The 13,914-nt window shown below is 41.1% G+C and overlaps 1 protein-coding gene across 2 annotated transcripts in view; it reads right to left on the reverse strand.

Moving 5' to 3' along the window:
* LYRM4 (LYR motif containing 4) overlaps positions 1–13,914 on the reverse strand; it is a 174,521-nt gene that overhangs the window by 102,757 nt on the left and 57,850 nt on the right. The window contains exons 2-3 of one of the 2 annotated variants that reach the window (XM_019522157.1): positions 10,835–10,955; positions 1,021–1,087 (exon numbers count right to left, since the gene is read on the reverse strand). In XM_019522157.1, the coding sequence (XP_019377702.1) occupies positions 1,067–1,087; positions 10,835–10,955 (142 nt within the window). In that variant the 3' untranslated portion in view covers positions 1,021–1,066. The remainder of the gene's footprint in view (positions 1–1,020; positions 1,088–10,834; positions 10,956–13,914) is intronic. The other variant, XM_019522147.1, reaches the window with a different exon arrangement.

Raw genomic sequence — 13,914 nt, forward strand, 5'->3', positions numbered from 1 at the left:
CCCATCTTATAAGTGTGCTGCTGGTTACTACTGCCCAAGTGCAGCACCCTGCACTTGTCAGTATTGAAACGCATCCTGTTTTTGTTAGCCCACCCCTGTAATCTATCCAGGTCTTGCTGCAGTCTTTCCCTCCCTACTAGTGTGCTCACCTCACCCTAAATTTTGGTATCATCAGCAAATTTAAACAGGTTGCTTTTCACCCTGTCGTCCAAATCACTGATAAAGAAATTGAGCAGCACGGGCCCAAGGACCGAGCCCTGGGGGACTCCGCTGCCCACTTCTCCCCAGGTCGAATATGACCCGTCCACCACCACCCTCCGAGTATGACCCTTCAGCCAATCTGCAGTCCATCTGACTGTGTAGGCATCAATGCCACAGTCGCCCAATTTTTTAATGAGGATGGGGTGGGAGACAGTGTCAAAGGCCTTGCTGAAGTATGACCCAATTGAAGTACGACCCATTTTATATGTTGGATATAAATTATAACTAGTTCCCAACAACAATAATGCAGGTCATACTACATTCATAAGAACATAAGTGCCACATTAGGTCGGACCAATGGTCCATCTAACCTAGCTTCCTGTCTCTGAAAGTGGCAGAAGTAGATGTTATACAGGGAGAGCATTGTACTGGATATTTCTGAAGTGATCTAATCCCTATTTAATACCCTCTCTGGCGCGCACCATTTATGGAGTTAGAGCTGTCAGAGGAAACGTCTCCAACCATTCTGTTCAAAAACCATTCATAGGTTTATCATCCATGAATTTATCCAGTCTCTTTTTCAATCTGGCCATGCTACCTGCCTCTACCGCCTCCTGTGGCAATGAATTCCAGAAATTAAGTACATACCACATAAAGAAGTACTTCTAGTACCCTTCCCAGTTCCATCCAATTGTTGCTTGTATCTATAATTCTGTTAAGGTAACATACTGCTAATGAATTCATCAAGAAGGTACAATAATTTGGCTATGCCCCACTGATAAAACCTGACCGCAAAACCAGATTCTAAATTTTTCTTACCTCTATAGCATGTCCAGATACTATAGCATGAAATACTCTCATCAGCTCAGAACAATATAATGCAGTACTAAAAATAAGAGCATAATAGTTACTGTACTTACTTAAATAGATGACCCTGATTATAAGATGACCACCCAGTAATTAGATTCTATATATAGAAAACTTATAAATGTTATAATTTTCCAGGTATAGAGTCTAATTATTGAAGGTTTGCCTTGAATTTGTCCCCCCTCCCACTGCTACAGCAGAGAAAATAAATTTGTGGGGTCAGGTAGCCCTTTTCCTCTCTGCTTTACCCCAACTTTTTCTCCAGCAGCCGCTTCCCTCTCGCCTTACTTTCAGACCCTGCTCACCTTGAGGACATAGAAGTGAGAAGCAAATTTGAAAACAGTGACCTTGAAATTAAACATGGCAGTAGGAATTTGCATAGTACCCATACATTTAAGTTCAGCCAGAATTGATGTGAATTACCTTTTCTTTTTTAAGCCACTGCATGTTTTAGCATAGGTACTCCCTAAACACACTTTTAAGCAGCATGTTTGTACCTACTTATATATGGTACAAACTATGTATGATATTAGTCCAAAGCCAAAGGCTTGTGATTTACCATACAGTTCACTGGGCTGGCCTCAGAAGAATGAACGTTTCAAGCCATGGTGACCCCAGAGCTCAGCACTGCTCAATATGTATATGTATACTCCAGATACTCCCCAGAAGGGATCCATGTGTTAATTAGCCTCCACTCATGACTGGAACTGGCTGTTCTTGTCACAAGTCCTGGGATGCTCCCAAAATTTATGTGCAGATCAGGCACAGGGGATCCTGGTCTGGCTACACCTCATGGACGCGGGGCCACACTAATTATATGCACCAGGCTGAGAGTGGGGGCAATAGAGGGATTCTGAGTGAACTGTTTGGGGCCTTATTTAGTGACGCTTGCCAGATATTCAACGCGGGTGAAGAAACAGGAATTACTGGAAATGGGAAAGAAAGGCACAGCTCAGCTGTGGGAATAAACAGGAAGTAAAAGTGCATGCAATGCAGTGGCTCACCATGACTTGAAAAGGAGTTGACAGTGAACACACTTAATAGACACCACCTTATGGTCTTGTTCAGATAGGCTGCACTAACCTATCCTTGCGGTAGGTTCCAACTAGCATGTTTGCCCAGTGTTGGCCACGTGTTTTATATTCATGCTCATCATTGGTTGCATTTAATCAACTTTACAGTTAGTTTCCATTGCTTAGCACAGACTGCTTTTGATAGTAGTTTAAAGATAAGACAATGTATTTAGTGACGTTTCCCTGTACACGATGAGGGGCATTTTCCCCCATGCCAATTGGAGTAGGAAACCCTGTCTTGTATTCAAGTAAATACAGTGTATTTTGCAGTTACGGTAAGTGTGAGTCAGACACGGGACCATGAGATGGGAACTCCCGAGTTCTAATACTGTGCCTGACACTAACTTTGGCCATTCCTATATCATTACACTTAATAGTTTTTGTCTCAACATAAGACTGCACAAGTATTACAAGGATTATGCAGTAAATATGAAAAATGTTACAAGTAGTCAATATTTAGTATTATAAAATTTAGTCCATTAAATGCAGTTGTGTCATTTTACAAACCTATTCTTCTTAAAGTCCCTTTATACACATGTAAGAAAGGAACGTCAAGACTGAGTTTGATCAATTTATATTCTATTAAAGGGGGAGTCATTTGAACACAAGTTAACAAACACTAAGCAGGGAAATCCTCATATCCTCACTGTCAAAAAATGTGTGCGTCTTTTGTCACCCTGCAGCAGATCTGCATAAAGTAGGATTCTTATCAGTTTGGATTACTTAAAAGGACAAACAAAGGCCATGAAGCATCAAAACTTTTTTTCCCCTGAAGACTGCTTCAGTGATAATAACAGCAGTTATAACTGACTCAGGAGCCTCCTGTTCTGCTGGGAAATCCAGAGCAATTCCTTCTTAAATGGACAGCTAGAAGACTAATGCTTTCCAGTTTCCATCTTATGAAAAGACAAATAATAATAAATGGTCCCGCAGATTAAAACAGGCATATAGACAAAACACTCTTGATTGAATACAGCTTTTCTTGTTGGTACAGTGACATTCAAAGGCTCTGAGGCTTCAAAAATACAGTGGTAGAACACCACAAAAGCAAATGAATTAGGACTTGAACACACATTCATTAGTATGTCTTTTAAGTGGCTTCTAATAAACCCTAAAATCAGTGGTTCTCAACCTTTGTAGATTTAAGGAACCCCATATATCAGGCTCAAAAGCACCCCTCAGAAAATGCCAGCTCTTAATTTTCACTTGTTTTTTGACTAAAGAAAAAAATAATAGAGAAGTTATTCTATTGCAAAGAGCTCAGAAAGACCACAATAGGTCTGGTTTCTTATTTGTAATCTCTTGGTTTTGTTTGTGAATCGTATTTGCACACCTAATGGTGCTAACATCACATGGCATGTCAGGGTGCTGACCAGCAATTCTCAAGCAGTGCTGCAGCACCCTGAATCACTACCCTAAATTTAAGCAAAAGCAGTTGTTCTGCATGGCAGTCTTTCCAATCTCCCTCACATGCAAAGAGTAGCAACAGTTCCTCAGAAAAGTCATTTTAGCATTGACAGAAAACTAGTAAGGAAATGGCAGATACTAGATAACATTTGTAGTATCATTAGAATGGACCGTCTCAAATTCACATTGCATGATGGCTTCATCAAATACTACTTTTCACAATTTTTAATTAATATTTTATGACAACAGCACTTTGTTCACAGCATCTAATGCACTGTCCCATCAGTAAACAGATGAGATCACTCCTGCCACTAGTACACCGAATAAAAGGAAAAGTTCTATGTATTGTGAAAAGAATTTCAAGTGTTCTCCTTCCTCAGCCATCCTATTTTCAAAGCAAAACCAATAACTAGGAAAGTGGAGGAGGACTGGGGTAGAGATTAATGTTCCTGCATGCTTTTTAGCTTTATAAAGCTACTTTTATAACATTCAGGCAAATCCTACTGTGACTGACATGAGCAAAATGACAGTAATCCGTCACTATTTCACATTTCCCACTAGGCTGATTCAAATAGTTATTTATGAACCTTATACTTCAATGGTCACTTTGATGACTAAACCATAAATTAGCATGTAAAGTGAATATAAATTTGATTTCACAGCAGCAACAAATTGCCAGCAAGGCTGGGGTATTATTTAATTTCTATCGACACACCGTGAAAAAGTCAGCAATACAAGACATGCTACATCATAATAAACCCAAAACTTCACAAAAAAATGCACAATACATGTAATATTCACTTTGCTGCTCTTCTGTTTAAAAATAAACGCTTTGTATAATGCACGTTTGAAGGTTAGTTCTAAATAAACTTTTAATTTTATGCCAGTTGGCTTCATTATTTAAATTGTTCAATTAAAATGGCAAGACTGAGACTAAAGCAATCAAGATGCTACAGGAATATGAGTGTTGCACAAAAACAATCTTTTTGGGGGAACATGATTCTAAATGAGATTACAATATTACAGTATGAATATAAATTTAGACTGTAGGATCTCTTTTAAATTAGGATGAAAGTACATATATATTTTAAGGAAAAAGATGCTAATAGTTTTTTAATATTAAAGAAGTGTAGACAGTATTGAAGAGCAACATCAGTTATACCAAGAAACCAATAATTATTTTGACCTTTTTAGGAACATGGCTTTTGTTTGCTATTGGAAAATCTTTCAGCGAATAAAACTTCAGTTACTTACTAGCAGTCATTGAAAATCCTGAAATACACACACCTCACTAAAATTCACTTACCAACCTGATTTTCTTCCATTGAAACAAAACAAAACCACCCAAAAAACAAAAGAAAAATAACAAAAATTAATAACTCCCCCCAATCTCAAAAAACCACACGCTGCCAACTATCAGTCAGCCACCAAAACCTGCTTGCTAAAGTCTACGATACGAAACCCAACTACCACCTGTTGTAGCTCGTCCAACATCTTTTGGAGAATAGATGTTTTTACATGGAACTGTGCAAGAAACTGAGCTGCTGGAGATGACAATAAGATGACCTAACACAAGGCAGAGTACCAGCACTGATCTTCCTTAACATATATACCAATGACCAACCCATACACAGCAATATGAGGAGCTTCACATATGCTGCTGACCAACCCATCACATCACAAGAGGAGCTTGCTACTGTCGAGAATGGATTGACATGTGCACTGAGCAGCCTCTTAGATTATTACAATAAGAACCAGCTTTGTAGCAACCCAACCAAGGTGCAGGTTACAGCTTTTCACCTACACCATAGAGAAGCCAAGCAGAAATTAAACATCACTTGGAATGCAATCCCACTGACTAATCAAGCTCTGTGTACTTGGGGATTACACTGGATTGAACACTTGCCTTCAAAGCACAAGAAGAGAAGACAAAAGGGAAAGTCAATGCTCACAACATACTTTGGAAGTTGGTCACTTTGAAGTGGGCTACATTATGAACCACTGCTACTGCCTTGTGTTATTCCACTGCAGAGTATGCATGTCCAGTAAGGGAACAATCAGTTCATGTCATGAAACTAGACCCTGCTTTAAACAGCAGCTGCTGTGAAATAAGAGGATGTCCAAAGCCAACAACAAATCTGTATTTACTGGCTGGCACTGCACCACCTGATATCAGAAGAAAAGGTAGGAAGCCCATAAAGAAAGATCATAGCAGATGGAAGACCCCAGGCATCCACTCCATGATCACAGAGAAGTAACTACACAGTTTAAAGCGTGAAAGAGTTTTGTGACCAGTATTATGCCCCTGGACACAAAAGCTGATAGGACACGACTGAGGTTATGGAAGGAAAGATTACATGCAATAAGGTGCCCTAAAATGGATCTGGAACCTCAGGAGGACCTTTCCAGAGGGGCTGATACATACTGCTCATTATGGTGATGCCTGAAACCCCTGTGTACACAAACTGCAAGGTCAAAAACAAATATGATCAAATGGGGCTACTGACACAAATATATGTGAATGAGGTGAAGTCCAGACCATGAAGCACCTAACTCATTTACTGATTCCTTGATGAGACCTGTCTTAAGGAGGACCTTGCTGTAGCAGTAGAAAGAACTATCATTTGTGCACATTTCTGGAAAGACATAGTTTATGACAAGGACGCAAGAAGAAGAAACATCTGCTAGTATTTTGGTTCCTTGAAGAAAATGTATATTGAAACACCCTTCCAAAAAATAAAAAAAATAATCAAGCTTTCTGTAATTATATCTTGTCTGAAAAACAGATAAGCATGACAGCTATGAAATTTTCAGAGAAAAATATTTTTGAAGTAGTGAAATTATTATAAGCCTGAATGACTGCCTTCTTCTAAATTCCTTGATTTCTAAATATGTCTTTCCCTGGAATATTAAACAGGGTGATCTCAAAAGGCAATCCAATTAAAAGTTACTTTAGATACAACAGAATGACTTTGCATTCTGTTGTATCTAAAGACATCCCTTAAAAACGGTGGATTTAATAATGTCTTTGGCCATTTACAGCAGAAAAAGGTGAACAAAGAATAAATTAAAGAGAAAGACCAGAGAAATGCAAATGCAAAGTACATAAAATACAAGCCATTCTACATCAGATCTCAAGAATGTCTTGCATTTAAAAAGTTTTTGTGACTTCATCCCAACCATGCAGTTGGTCCAATAAAAGATATCAACCAAAAACATTTTTCTCTCCATTCTGCCTTTCAAAAACAAGGTGCATATCTTATTTTAGGGCTTACTGTATGTGAGAAAGTACAGTAATCTAACCAACCCACTGGTGGTTTCCTTCTACATCTTCCTTTACTGGTAAAAGGCAAAAAAAAAAAATATAATAAAAAGACTTAAGCCAGGACTGTCAAACTCTTTTGGCTCCACAGCACCACAGGGCTCCTTGCAGGCCAGATAGGAAGAGGTATGGTAAACAGCAACAATGGCATTAATGTCCACGGCTGCTTGACCTTCTATGTCAGCTCTGGGACCTGTGAAAGTTAATGCTGCTGTCGCTTGCCCCATTGCCAAAATCCTGGCCCCATCCACGAGCCCAACAAGCTGGATAAAAAGCCTGTATCCAGCCTACAAGCTGTATATTTGACATGCCTAAACTAACCAATTCCATGCAGTGATTTTCTGGCTAGCTTAGATCAAATGCTTCCCCATCATGCCAACAGATATGAAATGGGATCTAAGCTCTGTGTCTTAATGATTTATCTGCAGAGATCCCCTTTTGGAGGGCTGGTCATTTTATTTTCATATTTTTCCCAGAGAACTCCAAATTATATGAAGTCAGTTTTATTTCAAGCTCTGTCACAGACCTATTGCAACACCTTGGACAAGTCAGTAGGACCTGTTTCCTCAAATATGGCTCTTAATTTGAGTGCCTCAACATTTAGCTTGATATATATGGGACCTAAGCACTGGCCATTACATTTAGATTAGTAGGACCCCAGAGAGTCAAATCCAAAGTATATTCACTTGGATAGCTGAACGTTACTATAGGCAAAATTAGGAGGTACTTTTGAAAATGTAGGCCTCCATTTTGGCATCTCTGTAAGCAATCTGTACTCTCTCTCTCTCAAAGGATTTCCAAGGCTAATATCAGATGTGTAAGGTGCTTGCACGTGGCCAGAAGCGCAGCCTGGTAGGTTTTTCAGGTTCTTTAGATGTTTCAGAACTATGAAGGTTTTATTATTATAAAAGTGTTATTTTCACGGATCTAGGTTTTCTCTGTTTAAAAATCCCAAATTCTCTGGTTTAAAAAAAATACTAAGCCCTCCGATTAAAAAACCAAAATCCATGTTTTTTCATGATTCAAATGAAACACCACTATATATATAGGTATCAGTTGAACACAAGCTGGCACAGGGCTCCCGGGGGCTGTGGCACTGAGCCTCCCTGCCCCACTCTGTCCTCCTGTGCCATGTCCTGCTCGCTGGGCTCCAGAGGTCCCAGGGGGAGGGCAGCAGGGCGAGGAGCCCTAAGCCTGCAGCAGGTAGACTGCATCCTCCCCCACCCCGTGCACAGATCGGGGGGGGGGGGGAAGAGGGGTACAGGTGCCCCCTCACATGGCCCCCTCCCCAGGAGTGCGCATAGCAGCAGGGAGTCAGTCCCACCCCTGCCAGCCACCTGCACAAGTCACCCATGGCTCCATACTGCTCCCTGAACTGGGACACATGGCCACACATTCCTGCCCCAGAGCCAGCCCACGCACACAGCCCCAGCTGAGCAGTACACCAGGCCCAGCCTTGGCCCACTCATTCCCTTACCGTGGCCATTGCTTCCTCAATCTGCACCCCCCCACCGCTGCCCCAAGACAACCTATGACCTCCCCCCACCATAGACTTACCTGCAGGCAACTGGGGTAACTGCTCTCCACTGCTGCCTGGCTGCATTGTTGCTCATGTGCATGTGTGCGTGTGCACACATGTGCATACAGAGCCCCCTGCATCCCACTCCCCACAGCCCCAAGCAGTACCTCACAGGCTAGAACTCTGCTGGTTTGCAAGGGGAAACCAGTGGTTTCCCGTGTTTTTCTCCTTTAAAGGAGAAAATCTGCATTTTTCCATGGAGAACAGAAAACCCAGATCCCTGATTATTATAGAAGAGCTTACTTAGGTTTTTAAAACTAAGTGTTTTATACCACCTTAAAACATTCATCTGACAATCAATTAGTTGCTATGGGTGGCTCCACTGGTGTTTCTTTAAATTAGCACACAATATAACACTTTCAGTTTTATCTAGGGGTGTACCAATCGAGATTTTCTTGGCCAATATCAATAGGTGATTATTCACCATGCATATGGGCCAATACTGATCTGATAAACAATTTACAGGAGCACAGCCAGGCAGTGTGGAGATCAGGGTCCTGCAGGTAAGCCTTGCAGAGGAAGGGGCATGGGGGTGGGAAGGGCATGGGGGTGCTGATTGAGGTCCCCATGGTGAGGGAGGGAGTGGGCAGGGGTTGGGGGTGGTGCCCAGCTAGGGTGGTGAATGGGACCCCAGGGCCAGGACAGGAAGTGAACAGGTTAGATGAACAACTTGCTGGGGTCATTTAACCCCAGTACTCTTTCCTACCATGGCAGGGGTTCAGACTAGATGATCTTCTCAGGTCCCTTCCGACCCTAGAAACTATGAAACTATGAACAAATTATAGATAAAAAACAAATCATATGCTAAAAATAAGAAAATTACAACATATTTTAATTTTATTTGAAAAATATTTTTGTCCTGAGTTATGGTTTTTTTTTAATAGTGTGTATAAAGGTGATTGCATAATAGCTCAAAATAAAGTCTCCCCCCGAAGGGAACAAAAACAGGCAGCAGGACACTCAGCTAAGGATGTCCCCACCCTCAGCAGAGCCCTCCCAAAATCACCAGGGAGCTCCTGCTCAGCCTGCACCACAACACACACTCTCAGGAGCTGCCTGCATCCCTAACCCACCTGCCTCCTACCACTTTCTGTCCACACTTGCACCTGTCCCCCCAAAGGCTGGAGAAGCCCAGCAGCCTCCTCCAGCCTCTCAGCTGCCTCTCAGGACTGCGCCCACCAGCAGTCCCTCTGCCCCCAAAAGGAGTGCTGGGGTCAGCCTCACCTGGGAAGATGGGACAAAAACCAAACTGGCTGGGCTGGCTCGCAGCAGTGCATGGGGCAATGTAGGAGGTAGGGCCAGGGCTAGGGCTTCACCTGCCAGGAGGTGCCAGGGAAGCTCCACTGCCTCGAGGCACAGGTGCAGTGTGCCTGCTGCATGATTCTAGCACCCGGGGCGGCTTCTGCCAGCTCCAAACCACAGACAGGTGGGGGCACTGCCAGCCAAGGCCAAGCAGGGGCACCAGGGCCTGAGTGCAGTTTGCCCAGGGCCTGCTGCACACAGTCTGGCAGAGTTCTGCTCAGCGGCCCCTGTGGTGCTAGTAGAGGCCAGAGCTGAACCCACCAGGGCCCAAGCATGGCTTGCCAAGGGCCTGTTGTGCAGTGCCAGGCCAGCAGGTGAGTGAGGCTGGAACTGCCATCTGTACTGCCTGCCCATGGGACACAATCAATTGGTGGGGCAGATATGGCGCACAGGCTGTATTTTGCCCACCCATGTCATGGTAGTTCATACCTCAGGAAAGTTAAATAGTTAATATATTTCCTATTGTTTGCTACTGTGCAATTTCTGCACATTAAATCCACATCGCCTGAATTAGTGATTTGGTAGACTTAAACAGCCAACAACAGGGGTGGGAAATACTATTAAAGATGTCACCTTCTTTCAACAAAATTCAGAGATACTCTGGTTGCTGCTTAACTTCTCTTAACTGTCCTCCAGCTTTTACACTTACAGCTACCGCTTTGGTTCCATCATGAGGACAGCGCTAAGGTCACAATTTGACCCTATTAATGCTCCATTAATGGATAAAGGCCAAGATACAGTGTGTGAGAAAAGAATGTGCTCCAGCAGCAAATAAACGACTGAAGAACAGAACAAGTATGACAAAGAGAAAGACGATGGACATGAAGGGAGTTAGGGAAATGACATGTAAGATCCTTGACAGTAAAGCTTATTACTTCTAATGGGACTCGTGCCTAAAACTTCCGTAAGTACACAGGGGAACTAGGTACTCCCCTCTAATGGTTGCTCATACACAGACTTTTCATTTGTGTGCAAAAGCAGCAAGAAGGATGCATTTCTCCCAGCTGTAAACCAGCATGGAGTAACACCCTAAACAGGATTTTACAGTTCTTAGCTAAAATTAATGAGCTAAAGCATGCTTACCTGCCGATGAATAATATCTAGGTTTTCTTTTGCTTTATTCACTAGTTTTTGTATTTCCGCTGAATCCTGTATATGTTTGTTTTCTCTGAAGGCATCTCTTATTCTTCTGATGGCATATGTTCTAAACGTTTTTAAAAGAGAGAGAGAGATTGTGTCCATAAATGTATTAATAATTGAACAGTTTTGGAGGATACAATTACTTACATGTTTATCTGCTTCAATTTTAAAAATATATATATATATTCTCTCTTTCTGTTCAGGTTAAATCTTATCCCATCACAAGAGACAGAGGGGTCTGGGTCTTTAACTGCAGAAGTCACTTTACTAGCACTCAGTGCAGGAACATTTTCCACTTAATATTTTAATTGACTTCACGTGTACATTGCATCTAACATGACACGAGACCACCACCACAAATTTATACCTGAGCCTACCCAGGATTGGAAAGTATGACTACACATAGGTGACACAAAGGAAACACAAACAGACTAAAAATAAAATCCTTTTCACACCCTGGGTGGAAAAGAAAACGGTAGCTTTAACGCTGGAAACAGAGTCAATAGTAATTCCAAGAGAAATACAGAAAGGCCTCCATGTCATTTATACTTCACCAAGTAAAACTACCCAGACAGGTCTCAATACACATAGTGCTGTTAAGCAGTATTATATTCTCCCTGGTTAATATTTTTTACACAAAGCTCTCCTTGCAGCAATAAGAGGGTCCACAAGAGAATACCAATCATTACTGGGCCTCCTGTTATTGCTGTTAAGACAGCAGTATTAAGAACAAACTTGAAGCAGCACAGCAAAACTACTACTGCTGGATGATAGCTCTAGATACGGCAAAGTTCAAGAACAGGAAAAGAAAAACAGATAAGCAAAATATCATCTACAAAATCAATTTGCAGCAGCGCACAGGATTCTTATTCCTAGCATCCCAAAGGCAACCAGGCACAACGCTAACCAGTGAGTAAGTTTCAGGTTAGTGTCTATTCTCAATTTTTTGCCAGCTTGCAAAGGTGAGTTGATAAATCAGATATTGAAAAAGGGGGGTTGTTTTTCTAAATGTACATTTTACTTTCTACTCCACATACAATGTCCTTATTTCCATGAACAGGTGAGAGAAAGAGCTTCCACCTTCAGGAAGCATCAGATAAAATGCCCAGGTTTTTTCTGAGTCTTTTACCCTACTTAAAAACTAAATACTTAATCTTTGCAAAGGGCACAATGAATCTCGCAACAGAATTCAGTATTAAAATGTAAAGACACTTCTAACTAACTATTAATGCCTTTCTTACAGGTTTGGTTACAAGAAGTACACTTGGTAATCCTATTCAACTATTTTTGTAATTTCACACGATTCTTTCCTATCACCATACCAGATGCCTCATACCCATACTGTTTACTTTACAAAGTATGAAACACTAACATGTTGAACAGAAAAAGAAAATGGTATATTTTGAACAGTTACTTTACAATATTCTATACAGACATAATGCTAGTTTTAGAATCTGAAATTTGATAATTATAAAAAAGCCAAAATGAAAAGACAACTCTATTAATAATGAACAGGAGATTCTTTGGAGAGAAAAATAATAGAGATTAACCACCTGCTTCCCTGCCATGCCATTAGATGGTGCTAACTAGCTCTTAACACAGCTTCCATGAACCAAATGACACATTTCTATATGAGCTCCTCATAAATAATACATTTTAATCACAGGACCCAGGATGGTTATGGAGTGCCACCCTGCTGCCACACACCAGCAGATGGTGTGTGCTTTTAATTAGGGCCTGTTCACCTATAATGTGACACGGGTGTGTGCGCGCTGTTAACAGAATTTATTAAATATGGAAGCTCATTCTTATCTGCAGCTGGGGTCCTAGCAAAGTGTTAAGGGGAGACTATTTACCTCTTCTGGAAAACATCATTAAGATTTAGCTTAATTTTGCAGTTTGATAGTAAACGGCTGGATTTTAAACCTACTGCCAGCATAGAGTACATGGCCACATCAAAGACATGCTGTTTCTTAGAGGAAAAAATAAATGGTTTGCAAAAGATATAAATGGATATCGAAGCTGCAGCTTAAAAAAATGATACCTGTTATTGGGTATGATTCTGTAAAACATACACAAAGATGAATAACAACTTGAATCAACTTAATGATTTTAAGGAGGCTAAACACAAGCTCATTTGGCAGAATAGGTCTAGCACTGGTTTTGTTCTTCTGCATGAATGGTGGATTCATTTTTATACCTTCTACCTTATTTCAGCAGAGTTGTTTGAAGAGAAAAGTCAGTGTGTTTAAAAAGTGGAATGATATTTATTGTGCAAATACCATGCATGGGCAAGAAATTATCCTATATTGGTAAGGATTTACTTAAACTTCAAAGGATTATCTGTAATCTATCATTTCCCTTCTCTAACTTCAGTAAGGTCTTATATCTGTGTTAACATTTATATTAAACACCAATCCCAAAAAGACTTAAGCACATGCTTAACCGTTAAAAGACAAGTAGCTCCAATGAATTAAATGGACTAATTACATACATAAACCCATGCTGAAGTCTCTGTAAAAACTCTACCCTAACCCAAATATGCAACACCTACCAGTAGAAAATATTATCAATGGCATAACTAGGGGAGGGTGATAAACTGGCACTGGGGGCAGTTGCCCCTTTCAGGGGAGGGGGGGAATCATGCCACTCAAAAAAAAAAAAAAAAAAGGCTGCCACATTCACAGCAGCAAATGCAAGTTGCTGCTGCTTCTTTACCCCAGGCACCTAGCTGTGTCACTACATTGCTGAGTATTATATCTCAGTGCCCTCTACAACTCTTTAGATTCACAGTTCTCTGGCAGGGTGAGGTAAAAAACACTGTACAGATACTAGGAAACAGAAGCTCAGAAGATGCAAGGGATTTGCCTACAGTCACATAAGTCTGTGACAAAACAACACGCAGAACCTAGGTCTCCTACCTAATGTCTAAACCCATACATTAAATATTAAAATAAACCTTTCTTCATGTAGGAAGGGAAAGGCAAAAAATATCTTAACCCCAATTCATTCAGATTTCGTCA

Source organism: Gavialis gangeticus, unplaced genomic scaffold (assembly GCF_001723915.1).
Source record: "Gavialis gangeticus isolate Ggan-Ray unplaced genomic scaffold, GavGan_comp1, whole genome shotgun sequence".
Taxonomy (NCBI): domain Eukaryota; kingdom Metazoa; phylum Chordata; order Crocodylia; family Gavialidae; genus Gavialis; species Gavialis gangeticus.